This window comes from Cavia porcellus, unplaced genomic scaffold (assembly GCF_034190915.1).
Source record: "Cavia porcellus strain 051 isolate PalLab524CR breed Dunkin Hartley unplaced genomic scaffold, mCavPor4.1 scaffold_6, whole genome shotgun sequence".
NCBI classification, from domain to species: Eukaryota; Metazoa; Chordata; class Mammalia; order Rodentia; family Caviidae; genus Cavia; species Cavia porcellus.
The window spans coordinates 91743218-91759976 of NW_026947489.1; the positions used below are offsets into that span (position 1 = coordinate 91743218).

A 16759-nucleotide genomic window follows, 5' to 3' on the forward strand; every position below is an offset into this window, starting at 1 on the left:
GGAGTGCCCGCAGGGTCGGTACCTGGAGCTTGCGCAACTGCTGCAGCTGGCCGCGCAGGTCACTAGCGCTGTTCTGCAGACCGCGCAGGTGCAGCTGCATCTGCAGACGGCTGACCGACGTGGGCTTCTCCGCAGGGGCGCCGCCGGCCGAGGGTGCGGGAGGGCCGGACACCGGGGTGGCCCCGCTACTGCGGCTGCCTGACCCGCACGCTGCAGAGAGGGGCATTGAGGGTGGGAGAAGTGAAACAAACTCTGAGAAGGGCCAGGGCAGTTCGCCCCACGTCCTGACTGCACCCTATAAGCCAGAGGCACTTGGCTGTGACTCCGTGGGTTAACAGCGAGGTGCAAGGCACCAGGAAGTGACACCTTAAACTAAGATGTCCTTCATTTATCCACTGAAAGCCCCTGATGTGACTTTATATACTGGGACTCTGAAGCTCAGAGGGGTAGGGCGGGGTCACTCACGTGCTGAGGGCGTGGCTGCCCCGTTAGAGCCTTCGATCTTCTCACTGTGGCACAGGGAAATTGAGTGGGCATCAGGGAGTCCGGGCCGGCCCCAGGCCATCACAGCGCAGATGTCATCTCCAGCTCCCGCAGCAGCAAGGGACTCACAGTGACACACAGCTGAGCCCACACTCCTAATGCCCACTTCCTACTTCCCGCTCCAACCCCAGGCCTTGTTGGCGGTGGTGGGGAGGGGCTCACCTGGGGGTCTCAGGCTCCGAGCCCCGAAGGAGGGCGCTCTGTACCAGGCCCGTGAGGCTGGCAATCTGCTTTTCCATGGCCTCCATGCGCTCCCTGCAGAGGACGTGGTGCTGAGCAGCCCCTTCCCGCTTCCAGGGCCCCCCTGCCCAGCCCCACACCTAAGATCCGTGACAACAGCAAACACCCTTCCATCCCCAGCTGCCAACACAAAGGGACCCGGGCCTAAAGACCAAGCCCATGGGTCCCTCTGTGTGTCTCCACCCAGCCCTTCCCTGCTCTGTGAACGCCTTTTCCCCTACCTCTTTTCCCAAGCCATCCCGAAGTCCCAGCAGCCTAGAGAAACCCTTCCTCCCACAGGGAAGTGCAAGAATTTTTGTGTCTCCTCCATGAGCAAAAACTGGCATCAACAGAGCCCAATGCAATGTGCAGCTGGATAACTTGATTGGAAGGGGTCTTGCTGTGTGGCCCAGGCTGGCCTGGAATTTACAGCGACCCTCCTGCCTCAGCCTCCTATGTGCTGGGATGACAGGAGTGGGCCACCACACCAGACACTCCATCCCTGTTTTCCTGCCAGCACCCTTCCCCAGTGTACTTCAGCTGGCCTGTGCTGGACAGCTCTACGGCTGCCAAGGCCACGTCCTCCTTCCCTGGAAAGGGCTTATCTACTGCTAGAAAAACTGAGGCTCGGGTAATAACTGCGAGCCCAGGTCTTCAGAGCCCATATCGGGCCCCTCTCGCCCACCCCTTCAAGACTTGCAGATAAAAAGGAAATGGTAGCGGCTCTCCAAGGTCCTCCCTGCCCCTCCCAAATGCCAGGTCTACCGAGAACCCCTGGCCCTCTGAGCCCAGGAATGGCATCCGTAGGCCAAGACCTCGGTGACGCCTTCTCTCCCCACCCTCGCCAGGGGTCCTTACCTGGTCTCCGCGTCCTTGGCTGGCACCGGAGGCCCAAAGCCCACGAGCGCGCGCTCTCCGGGCCCGGGAAAGAGCTCGGGCGGGGGAACCCCGGTTCCAGAGGCGCCCCCGGTGCCGCTGCGCGTCTTGGCCCCGGGGCTCTCGGCGAAGACGGACGAGGAACCCGAGTCCTTGCGGAAGGACTGGCGCACCGGCGAGCCGCGGCTGGGCGGGCCTGAGTAGGGGCTGTGGGGCGGCGGGGGTCCGCCGGGGGGCGCGCCCACGTCCGCCAGCTTCTGCGGGGATGAGGGCGGCAGGCGGAAGCCGTAGCCGTCCCCGTAGAGCGCGCCGCCGCCGGCCGCCGCCTTGTAGAGCGAGTCCTCCAGGTCGGACTGTAGCGCGGCGGCCGAGTAGGTGCTGAGCGAGCGCACCGAGCCGCGCTTGTACAGCCCGCCGGGGCCCGGGAACGCGAAGGGTTCGCCGGCCGCCGCCAGGCTCAGGCGGCCCTCATGCAGCAGCCCGTAGGGGTCGGCATACAGACCCTCGCCCTTCACCAACATCATGCCGCCCGCCTTGCCCGCCAGGTCCTCGTCCGGCTTCACGTCGCGCCGCTCCAGGATGGCGCTGGGGCTGGGGCTCACGCCCGGCGCCCCCGCCGTCGCTGCCCCCGTGGCGCCCCCCAGTCGCTCGGCCGCGTGGTGCACAGGGCTGCCAGCGTAGGAGGGCGGGCGCCCCCCGGCGGCGTAGGACAGGCGCGAGCGCGACGGCGACCCGGACGGCAGCCCCGACGGCAGCCCAGGGGGTGGTGAGCCCGATGCCAGGTGCGGGGCCGGCGACAGGTTGTTGAGACGCCGCGTGGGCGAGGACTCCCGCGACGCGTACACCATCTCTCTCTGCGCGGGAGATAGCCCAGCACCCGGCGGGCGGGTTACAAAGCTGTACGTGTCCTTTGCTCACGCCCCTCCCAAGTCTCCTGCTCTCTGTCACATTTTAGGCCCTTTCCCATCAGACTTCCTGGCACGGGGGGAGTGGCAGCTGGCAGGGGTTGACAGGGGTCACCCTTAACCCATGCCATGGTGGGGCGGCTCGAAGGGAGGCCTGTTGGAGAACTTCCTGGTCGTGCTAGGGGGAAAGGGAAGGCTCCCCCAGGACCCCACAGTGAGCAGGGGTTGCCTTCTGCCTTGATTCCCCATCTCCCTTCTCCTGGCCCCCCCCCGCGACATTCGCCAGCAACCTGCCTGTCTGTACCCACCCACCCGATCACCCCAGTGCTCTGGGCATCCCCAGCTGTACCCGGAGATCCCCGTTGGTGAGGTGGGATCCGGGGAAGGCAGCATACAGCGGCTCCTTCCTGTAGATCTTAATAATACTGCGGTCTTGGATGTCCCTGGGGGAGTGGAGGGCGCAGAGGGTCACTCGTGTCTCTCAGACTACACAATGTGTAGGGGCAGAGAGACGGATGGCACGGGAGACCAAAACCCTCAAACCCTCTCTCTAAGTCTTTGGACTTAGGTGCAGCAGTTCCCCCCAACCCCTACGTTCGCCCACCTCCTCTGCCTGTCTGTCTTCTGGTTAACCTGGGCCAGTGGGAACCAGCAGGGGTGGGTTCCTTCGAGGGGAGAGGGCGGAGAGGGAGGCGGGGGTTCCCAGAAGGGGTTAGGGGCGCAGGAAGAGTGTGGGGCGCCTGCCCATCCCCCATCCCGGGGCCGCGCTCACCGGACGTCCTCCAGCTCGTAGAATACGTTGCGCGCCTCGTCCTTGATGAGGATGGCGGTGTTGGGCGACTTGAGCATGCCCATGGTGAGCTTCTGCGGGAACATGTGGGCGATGAGGGCGTGCAGCGTGTCCAGGCTGCTGACCTCGTGCGTGATGTGCACGCGCCGCGTCTCCTCCCCGAACTGCAGGAAGAGCACCCCTGCGAAGGACACATGGGGAGGGCTGTCACGGCCACCGGCGCCCTGCCCGCTGGGAGAGCCTGGGGGGCTTTGGGGAGCTGCTCCGGTCCCACAGTGGCAGGGTCTGAGGCCCGACGCCGCCCCGGAGTGAAGGTGAACCCAGGCGCTCCTCATGCTGCGGGCTGCCCCAACACCCACTCCCCCACCCCGCCCCCCGGGCGGCTGGATCCTGGACCACCGGGGCCGCGGGATTGGATTGGGCAGAACCCGCAGGGCTGGGGAAGGACAGAGCGTGCTGGGGGTGCAGAGGGAGAGGGGAGGGCTGGAGCGAAGAAAAGCAAGAAGGGAGTAGGGCTGGAGAGGACAGAGAGAAAGGGATGGCCAGGGGGAGAGGGGTAGGAGGAGGTTTGGAGGGGCGGGGAGATCTGAGCTGGGACCCTGGGAGGGCATAGGGCCGGGGCGGGAGCCACGTGGAGGCGGAGCCTTGGCGGGAGGCGGCAGCCGCGCGGGCCGGGCCGTACCTGGCGAGCGCAGCTTGGTCTGGCTGGCAGAGCGCGAGAGGGGCAGGCTCTGGCGGAAGCGGTTCATCCTGCTGAAGCCCAGGGGCAGCTCGGCCTCCGACATGGTCTCCAGCGACTCAGCCGAGGCGTAGGACAGCTTGGCTGCCTGGTCGGCCAGCCCAGGCTGGGCTCCCTGCGTGTGGCGCGAGCTGCGGGTCTGCAGGGCAGGGCAGGGCAGAGCGGAGGAGCCAAGCCTGAGCCCTGCTTTGCTTGGCCCACGCCAGCTAACAGGAGGCCAGCCAGCCAGCACACACTCGGGGGAGGGTCTCCTGCGTTCCAGACTCGCTGTGTGCCTGCAGGGCTGCAGTACCCCCAGCTCCCGGGGGGCCTTGGCCTCCCCAGGACACCCAGCAGGTTAGCTCTGGGCCAAAGGACTCGAGCGCTCCAGGAAGCCAGTCAAGAAACCATCTAAGCAGGAGCCATGGGCATGCGTGCTATTTTAAGCTTCCAAAGAACAACACCAACACAAATTTGTCACCGAGGTGAGCAGCAGAATCGTTGAGCAAATTGGGGCATTAGTTCCAGACATTAATTAAGCGGCGGGTTTATGAGCGGCGAATTTATTCTGAGTGTTGAGATGGGAAGCAGGAATCAGGGCCCAGGGAGAAAGTAAAGACAGCAAGAGACCCTGGGGGCCTGATATTGGGAGGTGTGGGCCTCACAGAGCTAATGGGACAGTGTCCTTGATTTAGGGTGACTGAGACAACCATCCCAGACCCCTCAGAACCGGCAGACCCCCTGCCTAGCCCAGTGCATATTCGGAGCCCAGCATGGTACACAGAGCACATGGCGTGCATGCCAGGCTCTGGGCCCTCCCTGCCAGACACAAGCTGCCACACAACCAGCCAAGCCCAGGCACGATGTCCCTTCCCTGTGGCTAGAGCTGAGGGTGCAGCATGGACTATACAATGAGTTCAAGGGTATCTTGGGCTACATAGTGAGACCTTGTCTTTTATTGGAGGGGGCAGTACCTGGAATTGAACTCAGAACCTTGATTTTGCCAGGCAGGCCCTTATGTCACTGAGCTGTATCCCCAACCCTTCAAGACCTTGTCTTAAAAAAAGATCATGTTGCCCAATTGTATTTTTCTTTAAATAAATTGTCCATTTTTAACAACACATCACTCAAAACCATTAACATGGGCTCGTTCTGAGCAGAGCGAGCTTTCATTTTTAACTTTATATGTTGCTCTATGAATTGTCCACAATCAGAATACATTACTTTTATAATTTAAAACAGACAGCAATAAAAAGTATCTCTAAAAAGGAATAATTTATTCTCCTCTTCAGCTCTCTATTTCCCCAAATCCTGATTAACCCTAATTAATCTCTATCTTTCTATTAACTCAATTTAATGTTCCAATGAATTAGCGCTCTTGAAAAGAGAGAACATCTTTCTCCTGTTGGCATTATGCCCAGCTGTCCCCAAGGTGGCCTTGAGGGCCTGGGGACATGGAAGGTCAGAGTTTGGGTCATTACAGGGCTTCCAGCTTCAAGCACAGGGCCTTCCAGTGGGTGGCAGAGGTCTTGGAGGAGGGGGCAACATAGGCAGTAGCACCCCCCATCCCCGCTATTTTTGTTTTTGTTTTTTCAGACAGGGTCTCACAATGCAGTGTGGGCTGGCCTTGAACTCACTATAGAGCCCAGGCTGGCCTCAAATTTACAGCACTCCTCCTGCCTCAGCCTCCTGAGTGCTGGGAATACAGGCATACACCACCACACCTGGCAGCCCCCTCTTACTCTCAGTCACGTGAAGGGTGGTGAGCCCTGTGGCACTGTGGAGATCCCAGCACTGCTAGGCAACTGAAAAGTCAGTGGATGCAAGTGAGAAGCGGGCAGGAGGACAGGGCGGGGGGATGAAGCACAAGAGGCCCACTTGGAAGCTGCCCCCCAGAAGAGCTCTCCAGAGACACGAGGGCTGCATGGAGGCAGTGAGCATGGTCACAGGTGTTCCAGGTCTTCCAGGAAGACCAGTGACCTTTGGCCCGAGGCCAGGCAGAGGGCACCATGGATGAGCACCAAGACCTAAGGGTCCCGCAGGCTGACTGCAGACTGTGGCTAGGGCTGGGGCACTTGAGAGCCTGGAAAAACACCCCACACTCCTTGAGGTAAAACTCTGCAGGTGGAAGCCTGGTGGTGGGGAAGTGGTCCAAGAATTTTTATAAGGTGCCATGGTGACTGGCTTTAGAACCCTGTCAGCACCCGATTCGGACAGCTGGTGGGGGCGCAACCACATGAAGTTCCCTGCATTTTCTCACCTTTTTTCTATCTTTCAACAACTCTGTGGTGCAGGCATCATCCCACTTTACAGAGGGAGAAACAGGCCAGGGTGATCATGTAAGTTGCACAAGTTAGCCAGCTACTCTGCAGCAGGCTGGACAGTCTGGCTGTCTCAGCCCCCTGCATCTGACCACTACTACACAGTCCTCCAAAGAGGCTGTGTTCACCCGGACCCTAGGATTCCGTGATTCTTTGACTTGCAAGTGCTCCAGAGCATGCGTGCGAATGAGACCCATGGGGGTCTGGAGGGGTGCCCACCCTGTCGTGATGCCTGGGACCCCAGAGCTGGAGACTCCAGGAGGCAAACAGCACTCGATCGAACTTGTTCCACTCAGCCCTGGGCCTGGGGCCTGGGAGGATGGGTAAGTGCCCCAGAGGGGCAGGCAGCGCCCAGTGCTGGCCAATCCACACTCCCCTGACAAGGTCAGAAGCCTCCAGCCCCAGCCGTAATGTTTAGGGCACAGAGTCATGAGCGTGTCTTGCCTGCCACCACACACGTGCCCCATGGAGGCCTGGTCCCTGCCTCAGAGCCAGCGTCACTATAGCTGGAGAAACCTCAGGCAGCCTTCTTGCTCTGAAATACCCCTGGGAGCTGCAGAAACTTGGGGACAGAGCATCTGCAACCCACATCTCCAGCAAAGGTGGCCCAAACTCCCGCTCTGGGTCCCAAGCCCCGGCAGGTGAGCCCAGGTTCCCGACGCAGCAGCCACAGCCCAAGGCCCAAGGCCCATCGCAAACACCTGAGGGCCCGTGCAGATGCACACCCCGGTGCCAAGCATGTGCAGGGAGGCAGGGAGGGGACACATGCAGTTGCCATGGCAGCAGAAGCATCGCACACTGACCTTGAAACTCCAGTAGTTTGGCTGCTGATGGAAATAAGAGAAGAGATGGTTATGAGGGACCTGGGGTGTGGGGCAGAGACCCTCGGAGCGCATTGGCACTCAGCCCTGGCTCCTGGGCCCACCTCCCTCTGGGGAGCAGGGAGGAAGTGGAGCCTGGGACTTCTTCAGTTCTCTTCGAATACCTGGCCACGCAGGTGTCCCCAGAATGGTCAAGTTGTAAGAGAATTTCCAGATGCTAATAGCCACGTTCTAGCTAATAGGTACTGTCCCCAGAGAGCCATAGGCAGGAAAGGGCACAGGACCACGAGGTAGGGCACCCACAAGAGTCAGAGACCATGATACGTCATGGTTATGGGGTCAGAGGTGACAGCAATTGGTTACGGCAGGCCGGGGAAATTTCCTCGGAATGGCATTTGAGCCAGGTCCTGGAGAATGGAGAAGAGGTGCACTCAGCAGAGGGGACAGCATGGGGAGGGTGTGACCATCACCCAGAGTCCACCTGGGGTGGCTCAGCCCAGGAGGAGGAGGTTGGGCCTCGAAGCGGGCTGAACTGGAGTCCGCAGAGGTTTGGGCGGGGGGGCAGAGAAAAGTGAGTGGAATGAGAATGGGACCCCACAGGCCAGAGGCAGGATGTCCAGTGTAGCAGAGGTGGACAGCGACACCCCCGGCACTGGGCAAGAGATGGGGAGCTGTGAGTGAGGGAGAAGGTCAGGCCCAGCGCTCTGCTCCGGGAGAGCTGTCAGAGGTGGGACCTTGCACCCCCCACGACTCTAGCATGTGGGTACTGAGCCTCAGGAACCTGGGATCATGGCCCTGCATTTCTCCCGAGACCAGCAGGCCTTTCCAGATGGCTAGGGACAAGGAAGGGGCAGCCCGGAGGCCAGGCTGGTTCTTGGCAAAGCTGAGGGCACCCTGCTGACTGGTGCCAGCCTCAGCAGGAGGACAGAGGCAGCAGATGGCTCAGCTCTGGGGTGCCTGCAGGCAAGATTCCCAGGCCTCAGAGCCCCTGGCAGAGGACAGGGACATCACAGGTTCCCGACAGGAGAGTGTGCCACATTAGCGGGTCCTGTGCCACCAAACACTTTCACGGCACGGGAGGTGGAAGGGGCTAAGTAGGGGGTACTGAGGCTTTACCCTTGGGGTGGGGTGACACAGGGCAAGTGCTAAGACACAGGGTCACCTTCCAGGGCTTCACCCTCCAGCCACAATCCTCAAGTCTCCACCAAGCAAGCCCTGGATCCAAAACATGAAGAAATTGCCACATGCTAGGCAGGAGAAGGAAACTACAAAATCTGTACTCAAGCCAAGGCCTGGAGTCATGGACAGAGGCCACCCCAGGGTGGCAGGGGGTGCTAATAGGCTCCAGCCACCACAGCTGCTGGTGGCCCTGGAAGAGAGGGGGCAGAGCCAGGCCAAGGGCACCAGAAGGTTTCCCATGGGAGTCACCTCTGCAGAGAGAACCCCACGCCCTCACCCGCCTCTGCCACCTTACAGGGCAAGGGGCAGCACAGGGCGCCCCGAGCTCCCCAATGAACAGGGCACACTCATACACGGCAGCCATCGGACATCACAGACACACCCACAGCAGCATGACATGGCCACCTGCAGAGACAGTGTCACTAATGGTCCTAGAAACCCACAGACATTGGTGGGGACACCGGTGTCCCATGCATGCCTGGGTCTGACTTGCACACTCTCAAGGACACCCAGGACAGAGGCCCGGTACTGCTCACACCCACCCTTCACACGGCCCAGCACCCAGACACCCGAATAGCCAGCTGCAGGGCTCCTGCAGCCACTTCCACCTGTCCCAGGCCTATGATGTCCCACATGTCATGTTTCAGGGAGGTGATCTCCTCCATCCAGAGAGGCCAAAGATTTACTCTCTCCACGGTCCACACAGCGGGTTCAGGGTACCCTGTGCAGGTGGCTGGAACCCTCCAGGGAGAGACAGGAGCTAGTGAGAGGCCCCAGGGTCCCGAGCATGTGCACGTGCATGGGGGCAGTCACCTGGAAGGCATGGGTCACAGAGCCCCGAGAGGGAGGACAGGGTGGCATCAGTGTCACCACAAAGGTCCATCAAGCCCCAGGAAAAGGCACAGATGGAAGTGACCCTGCATGTTTGTGGAACACGGTCACCCCAGGAACACTGTGATTGAAATCTCAAGACCTCTGGCTCACCCCTATCCTCAGTCAGAAAAGTGGGAAGAGCAAGCTGCTTCTGCACTGGGCCGCCAGGAGTCAGGGACACACATGGTCTCCTGGCAACTCCCTGTCCCCAAAGCAGGAGCTACGGGAAGGAGGCCTCTGTGGAAGCAGCCAGCTCCTCTCTCCAGGGCTCCCCGCCCCTGTTCTCCAAGGGGGACCCTCTTGTCTCTCCTGCCCAACTTTCTGCTAGTGGGCTCCTGCTGTGTGCCCGGCCCTGTGCCTATTTGGAGCAGGATCTCAACTAATAATAAGTGACAAGGAGCAAAACCTGAGCAGCCCCGCAGAGGGTGAAGCCATGCTCTCTGCTCCCCCAACCTCCCAGGTGGCTCCCAGGGAATTCCCAGTACCAGGAAGCCCGGTGGGAGATCTGGCTGGAGGCGGACCCAGCAAAGCAGCAAAGCCGGGGGCAGGGGTTGCTGCCCCACATTCGGGGAGGAGTCAGGGAAGACAGGGCCCAAAAGGGACCCTGCAGGAACAACCCTGGCAGGGACAACACCTGCGACACCTGCGGGAGCCGGAGCAAAAGCGCGGGATCTCAAGAAAGATGGGCGGCACCCTTCCCTCCGGATGGGGCTCACAGAAGTGGGGAGGGGGCTCCTCCCGGGAACCCGCAGGCCAGCGAACCGCAACAAACAGCTCTTTACGGTTGGGGGCGTGGAGTGCACACCCTCCTCCCCGCTCTCCAGCCCTGGAGTTCGCTCCTCTGCTGCAGCTACCTTGACCCCCAACCCGGGCCTAAGAGGAGAGGGCAGAGCGGAGCCCGCAGGACCACAGCGCAGCCAGCCAGGTCCCTGCCCTCCTCTGAGCCAGCGTCCCTGATGAGTGCGTGACTCCTCCTTGACCTCGAGCCCCACAAAGCACAGGAGTGGGGCACGAGGGCGCAGTTTGGCGCGCACACCCATCTCCAACTCATGAGAACACAAGTCCCCAAAAACGCCTGCCCCACTGGGGGGCGACGCCAATGCCAACGGCCACACAGGCGCGCGACCCCAGCGTACGATTCACATCCGCGCCACAGAGCGCGTGTGGGGAGGGGTGCGCACACCGGGAAGGTCATGACTTTCCGGGGCCCGAGGACGGGGTGCCCACCTGCCCCAACTGGGCCGAGGGCCGCCCCCTCTGTATCCCCGAATGCGGTGGGGGAGGGGAGGGGGCGTTTCTCTCGATCCGGAACCCGCAAGGCTGCGCCCCCCACGCTGCACCGCCCCTCGTGGCCGCCGCGCTAGCGCTTCCCCATCCCGGTGACCCCCGCCCCCTTCGAACCCCCCCCCACGCGCCCGGGCTCCGAGGCCGCTCCCCCTTACCTGCGGCTACAGGTGCAAACGCTGGGGTCCCTGAGCCGGTGCCGCGTGGGCGGGGAGGGAGAGAAGGCGTCCCCACTCCCGCCCGCCCGTGCGCCTGGCCTGTCCCCTCCCCCGGCCGCCGCCTCCGTCGCCGCCGCGGTGCCCTTTGCTGCAGTGCGAGCGCCGCCGCCGCGCCGGCCCGGGCCCCGGTCGCCCCGGTAACTGCGACTCCACCTGGCGCGGCGCGGCGCGCGGCCGTGCACATCCAGCCGCGGCCCCCACCCCGCCCGGCCCCGCCGAGAGAACGCGGCGGAGACTGGCGAATGCGTCGCCGCGGTCACCCGATCCGCCGGCCCGCCGCCCGGGACTCGGGTTGCAGAGGGGGGAGGGCGAATGGCCAGCCCGGTGGCGGCGTGGGGGAGGGGCCATGGCTGGGTCCCTACCCAGGGTCCTCTTCACCGTCCCCACCCCCAGTGTCTGATCTACTGCCACCTTCGCAGCCTACAGTCCCTCCTCCCGGGGGTCTCAGCTGTGCACCTTTGCCCTTTTAATCCTGCCGTGAATGACGTGAGTGACTTCATCGTGCACAGAATGTGGCAGGCCTGCAATGCTGGAGTTTCCTTGATGGCCTCTGACCCTGCAGGGCTCTGTGACTCCTGGCCCTTTGCCCAACACCTCTGGTCCTTTGCCTCTGCCCTGGGGCAGGAATGCCATACTGGGTGAGTACTGAGTGATCTAGTGATGGTGAGACCCTTCTTGGGCATAGCACCCTCCCGGCATTCCATTCAGGCCACCTCAAACTCTCCCTCTCCTCCCCTTGAGGAGACCCCCAGGTGTGGAGAGACTCGAATCCACCTCTGGGACGAACAAGCTCACCACCATATTAGCCTCACTCACACCTGCCTGCCCTGCACACAGCCCCAAGACACCTCTTCCAGGGGTGACCCCTGGCCCTGCACCCGGGGCACATTGCCCCTCTTCCCTGCCTGTTAGCACCACTGCCACATCCACTGTGGCCTCCACCACACCCTGGTACCCAGCCTTTGGAGGCAAACACATCCCTGGCCCCCGAGTTCAGCCAAGGTGGGACCACGAGCCAGACAGAAAGTGGGCTAAATGCCCTCAAGTGAAGCCAACTGTGCCAGCCTACACCTAGAGCTGAGCTGTGCCCCATTCGGAGGCCTGTGCTCTGCAAACACATTTCTTAGGGGCCCATGGTTTTCTCCCATTTCATTTTCCTTGAAAGCTTCAAGCCCCTTCACCCTCCTCAGGGAGGTGCAGGTGTATTGGGCCCAGACCCCTTCCTTCTAACAGCCCACAGCTACATGTCCCCAAGCTGCCCTTCCTCATGCACCCCTCACTCCTGGACTACCCCTCCCCACCGTGTCACTGTACAGGCCTGAGCTGGGAGCCCCTAGAGTCCTAAGTGTCTGCGCCTACACTGAGCCCACCTTCCCACCAGGAAAACAGGTCTGATGTGGAATAGGGGGTCAGTGGCTTGATGTCTTAGTGCTCTAAAAACTGAGGTGAAGCCTTGGTCCTAGCAAGGGGAGGGGGAACCCCACCCAGAATTGCCTGATGACTCAGCTCCAAAATGAGGAACTGAGATGATCTTTAGTGGAAGAAAGAGACCCCTGAAAACTCAAGGAAAAAGACAGCATTCTCCTGTGTCAAGGAGAAAGGGATATAATGTTTTTAAATTCTGAGTATTGTCCTTCAAAAACTTTCTTCCTCCAAACCAAGCTGGTCTGGGGAGAGAGGGGCAAGGAACTGGGTATTAGGGGCATGTTGACACAGGGCACAAAAGTCTCCTGAAAATTGGGGGGGGGGTTCAAAAGAAAAATTCACAATATCCCCCCTTTAAAAATTAAAAAACAAAAAGCCTCCCCAAAGCCAAGCCCGCCGTGGGTGTGGGGCCAAGCGGGAGGTGGGTGACTCACCTGGGCGGGCTGGCCAGCCCCGGAGGGCGTGGAGTCGCCATGCAGGTGGGAGCAGAGGGAGCTGAGGAGGCAAACAGGGTCCACAGTCCAGCCGCCAACCTGTGTGTGCGAAGCGGGGGGACACCCCATTAGGGGGAGCGGGCAGAAGCCGCTGGGCCATGGTGAGACAGGGAGAGAGCATGCCTGGGGCAGGTGATGGTCCAGAGGCCACACTGCAGACGGACAGGAGTTCCTTTCCTTGGGCTGGGTCTCGATCTAGGGCCTGGGGTCTGCTAGCTCTCACACAGAGATCCAAGGGGCTGGGACTGGGCCCTCCCTGTCAGACACCCCGGAAGCTATATGTCCAGCGCCTGGCTGCCCCCACCTCCTGCACATGTCCCTCCTCCCTCTGCTTCCTCACCAAGAGTGTCACCCCCACCTCACAGGGATGGGGACCACTGGGCCTCACCCCAACAGTCTCTATCCCAAAAGCATGTATGTCATTCTTTGGTCCTTTTTCTTTTTCTTTTTAATACCAGGAATTGAACTCAGGGCCTTGTGCTTCCTAGGCAGGTGCGTACTGGTGAGCTACATCTCCGGCCCAACATCTGTCTTCCTTGCCATCTCTGGAAATGATGTCCTTCTATTCCAAAGCCACCAGGCCGATTCCTCCTGGACCTGTGCCCGGCCCTCTGGCCCACAGCTGCACCCCTGCTCTGTCCCTTCTGCCCTGCCCCTTTGCTGGGCACGGTTGTGCTATGTACGCTCAGGCTCCAAGCTGTGGGAAGGGGCCAGGTCTTGTCCCTCACCCTCCTCAGGAAGGCACGGATGTTTGACAGAGGAAGGGAGAGAACGCTGAGTGGCTGCCGGCGCTTTGATTCCCTCCCTAAGTGTCCTCTGAGTGCTCCCTGAGGACTTCCTAGCCTCCTCAAGCCAAGCCAGGGAGCAGGTCAGGTGCTCCAAGGCCCACGAACACATCGGCGCTCTCTCACCAGGCCTGTGTCCCCTGAAGCTGCCACACCTGCTGTCTCCATGTCCCTTACTGGCTAAACCTCCCCGACAGGCGTGTGGCCCGGCTGGCACCCAGGCCCTCGCGTCCCCCATCACCCTGACGCCTCAGCCACTCCAGACCCACGGCTCCAGACAGTTGTCCCCCTGCCCAGCCACGCCCCTCCTGTGGGGCCTTTCCTCCTCCCCATGGTGGCAGAGGGTCCCGATCGCCCTCTCCAGTCATCACAGGCGCTCTTTGATTCCAGTCTGCCTGGCTGGCCCTCTACTCCCACTCTTCAAGTCTCCAGCGGCCCTGTCCTTCTGGAGTTGGTCTGTGCGTATGCGCCAGGGGGGCTTGGTGTTGAAGGTCCCACCTGCTCCTCTCTCTGCTTATATTCTTCCTCAGCTCCCAAGCCTTGCCCACCCAGCTACGGTGCTCTCTGTCACCCAAGGGTCTTCTGTCATTGCCTCCATTAATCAACAGCCCTCAGTGTCCCCCAGCCACTGGCCTCCTTGATACACACTTTTCTTTTTGTGTTTTTCCTTTTTATCAGTACTGGGGATCAAACTCATGACTGCCTGCTTGCAAGGCAGGCACTTATGCCGCTGAGCTAAATCCACAGCCCAATACACACTTTTCTTCACCATCAGAAACAACCCAGCCCTCCCGGTCGCTATGTCCAGCTCCACTTTGTCCGCTGTCCCCATGTGCCCCACTGCCTCCCCCAGCCTTCTGGACTAGTCAGGGGGTCTGTGCCACGCCCCCAAACCAATGCAGGCCTATGCTCATGGCACTCCCCTACACCCCTGAAACAACCTTCTCTGCCTGTACCAACCCTGGCATCCTCCTAGGCCCACTTTGGGTATCTTCATCACCAGCAAGTCTGCTCACTGACGCCCCCTCCTCTAAATCCCTTCTGAACTCACTGCAAATGCAATCCTCCTTTCTCCCCAGTTAGGGGCAGAGCCAGGGAACCCATTGGGGCAGCTTCCCGAGGCCAGGGCTGCAGGCTCATCTGCACCTAGCCCTGGGCCCTGGACCCTGCTCCCAGGGGCTGTGAAGCTGGGGAAAGGCCAACACCAGACAGCTAGAGGTGCGGTCAGGGGACCAGCAATGCATCCATATGCCCTTGTTCCTGCAGGGAGCGTGGGGAGGGGACACCCAGGAGGACCCAGAAAAGGGAGACTGAGCTGGACACATGGAAGCAGGGGCTGACACCCCAAGGCTTGCTGGAAAGGTGGTTGCTGGGATGTAGGCCACCCTGGCTTCCTTCCCCCAGGTGACAGTACCTGTGTCTCTACAACCAGACACAGCAACCAGCAAGGCCTCCCGCCAAAGAGACAACCAAGGTGAAAAGAGACCATGCTCCTGTGTGCATGGGGAGAGGCATCAGGACCCCAGGGGCTCTGCTGCAGCGCCTTACTGACCAAGAAGAGAAAACGGCCCAGAGTGGTGGCCACCAGCTCCGAGTCACACAGCGAGTCTTGAGGGCTGGGGACCAGGGCGATTGGAGCTGAGGGGTTCCCTTCTGGGGTGGTCCTCGCAAGGTCCGGAGACACTCAGATCCAGCCTGCCGAGGCCCCAGCCTGACTTTTAGGGCCCCTCTCGCAACTTCCCGACCCCTGGCGACCCCTGGCAGGCAGGGTGAGCCTGGGCCTCAGTCCCTGGCCCTCCTCCCTCCAGCCACCCCTCCCGGGTGTGGTCTGCAGGCCAAGCCCACCCCTTCCCCCCTAGACGAGGGAAAAGCTCCACGACTCCGCCGGGCCTCTGCACACAGCTCCCGAGGCTGCATCTAGGGGCGCGCGGGGTCCCCGATCCGCCCCGCTCCGCGCCACCCACCCCCGCCCCACTCACCTGCTCGCGCACGCGGTCCTGCTGGCCGCGCAGGGCCAGCGCGTGCTGCGGATACTTGCTCTTCAGGTGGTCCATGAAGGCGTCGCGCTTGCGGTCGGCGTCCGCCTTCTGCAGCCCGCTGAGCGCCTCCAGGCTCTGCGCGGCGATCACAGTGTGCCGCCGCTCTGACGTGTGCACCAGGCCCACGTTGGAGAAACGCCGGCCCCCGGCGCCCCCGCCCCCGCCCCCCAGGGTCCGGTACTCCCGCGGGTACTCGGCATCGTCCGCAGACAGCATGGGGGGGCTGCTTCGCTCCGGATCTGCGAGAGGGGAGAGGGGCGTGCGGGGTCACGGGATGGGGGACCTTCCCCCACCGGGGTCCCTAAGGGTGGGGCCTAAGGGGCTGCCCATCCCCCCACGAAGGGGAGACAGAAGGAGGCAGACCTGTGGCGGGGTGGGAAACAGCAGCCTGGTGGGAAGGAGCAGCCAGCTAGAGACCAGAGGAGGGTTGGGGGCAAGGCCAGGAGGCCACTGCTTGCTCCCCCTGGGGTTAGTGATGGCAGGAGTACTGGCTTGAGAGCAAGCCTCTTTTAATTTTTAAAAAAATTGTCTTTGTGAGCCAGGGTCTCGCTATGCATTTCAGGCTGGCCTTGAGCTCACCCTGTAGCCCAGATTGGTCTCATACTTGCAGTGATCCTCCTGCCTCAGCCTCCCCAATGCTGGGATTACAGGCGAGAGCCACCACACACGGCCAAGCAGCCCCCTTCTAGAAGCTGGTGCTCCGTGAGGGGGACAGATGGGAGTGTTCCCTCCACAGCAGCCTCTGAGAGAGGCTGTATTCCAGACCCTCCCTGGGGCCAGCACTTCCAGTCCCAGGACCCTGAGAGCTGGGGCTGTCGAGAAAGCCATGCTGGGAGCATGGGGGAATTAGGGGATTCCCCAAAGAGGTAGGGATCCAGATAAGGGCAGGCACAGGGACTCCATTCCCCTCCCACCCCAGAGACAGACAGATGGACAAACAGAAGAGGCTGGGCACAGAGAGGACAGTGAGATGGACTGGGACAAACTTAGAGGAGAAAGAAAGCAGACAGAACAGAGAAAACCTGCCAGCCCCTTCTTCAGTCTCCTCCAGAGGGGACACACAGGGGACAAAGGACAGCACAGAAGCGGAGAGGGCAAGGCCGGGGGCGAAGGTCCCCACGCACAACACTGACTCCCATCCTTAAACCCCTAGCCCCACCCTGAGCTGAGCTGCTGGCCGCCCCAGGCTCAGCCTGTGGGCCATGTATCAGCAATCTGGGCTCCAGAGGTCACCTGGCCCCCTGGGGCTTGGTGCCCTGGCCACACATC

At 61.5% G+C, this 16759-nt stretch overlaps 1 protein-coding gene across 6 annotated transcripts in view; it reads right to left on the reverse strand.

Moving 5' to 3' along the window:
* The window catches only part of Srcin1 (SRC kinase signaling inhibitor 1), a 54768-nt gene that overhangs the window by 19271 nt on the left and 18738 nt on the right, over positions 1–16759 (reverse strand). For 3 of the 6 annotated variants that reach the window (XM_063251456.1, XM_063251454.1, XM_023563876.2), the window contains 10 exons: positions 15431–15729; positions 12607–12705; positions 7176–7199; positions 4016–4211; positions 3316–3514; positions 2893–2986; positions 1621–2492; positions 706–798; positions 466–509; positions 23–210 (listed from right to left, as the gene is read on the reverse strand). In XM_063251456.1, coding sequence (XP_063107526.1) covers positions 23–210; positions 466–509; positions 706–798; positions 1621–2492; positions 2893–2986; positions 3316–3514; positions 4016–4211; positions 7176–7199; positions 12607–12705; positions 15431–15729 — 2108 coding nt within the window. Of the gene's footprint in view, positions 1–22; positions 211–465; positions 510–705; positions 799–1620; positions 2493–2892; positions 2987–3315; positions 3515–4015; positions 4212–7175; positions 7200–10687; positions 10806–12606; positions 12706–15430; positions 15730–16759 lie in introns of those variants that run through there. The other 3 variants (XM_023563877.2, XM_023563878.2, XM_063251457.1) reach the window with 3 other exon arrangements.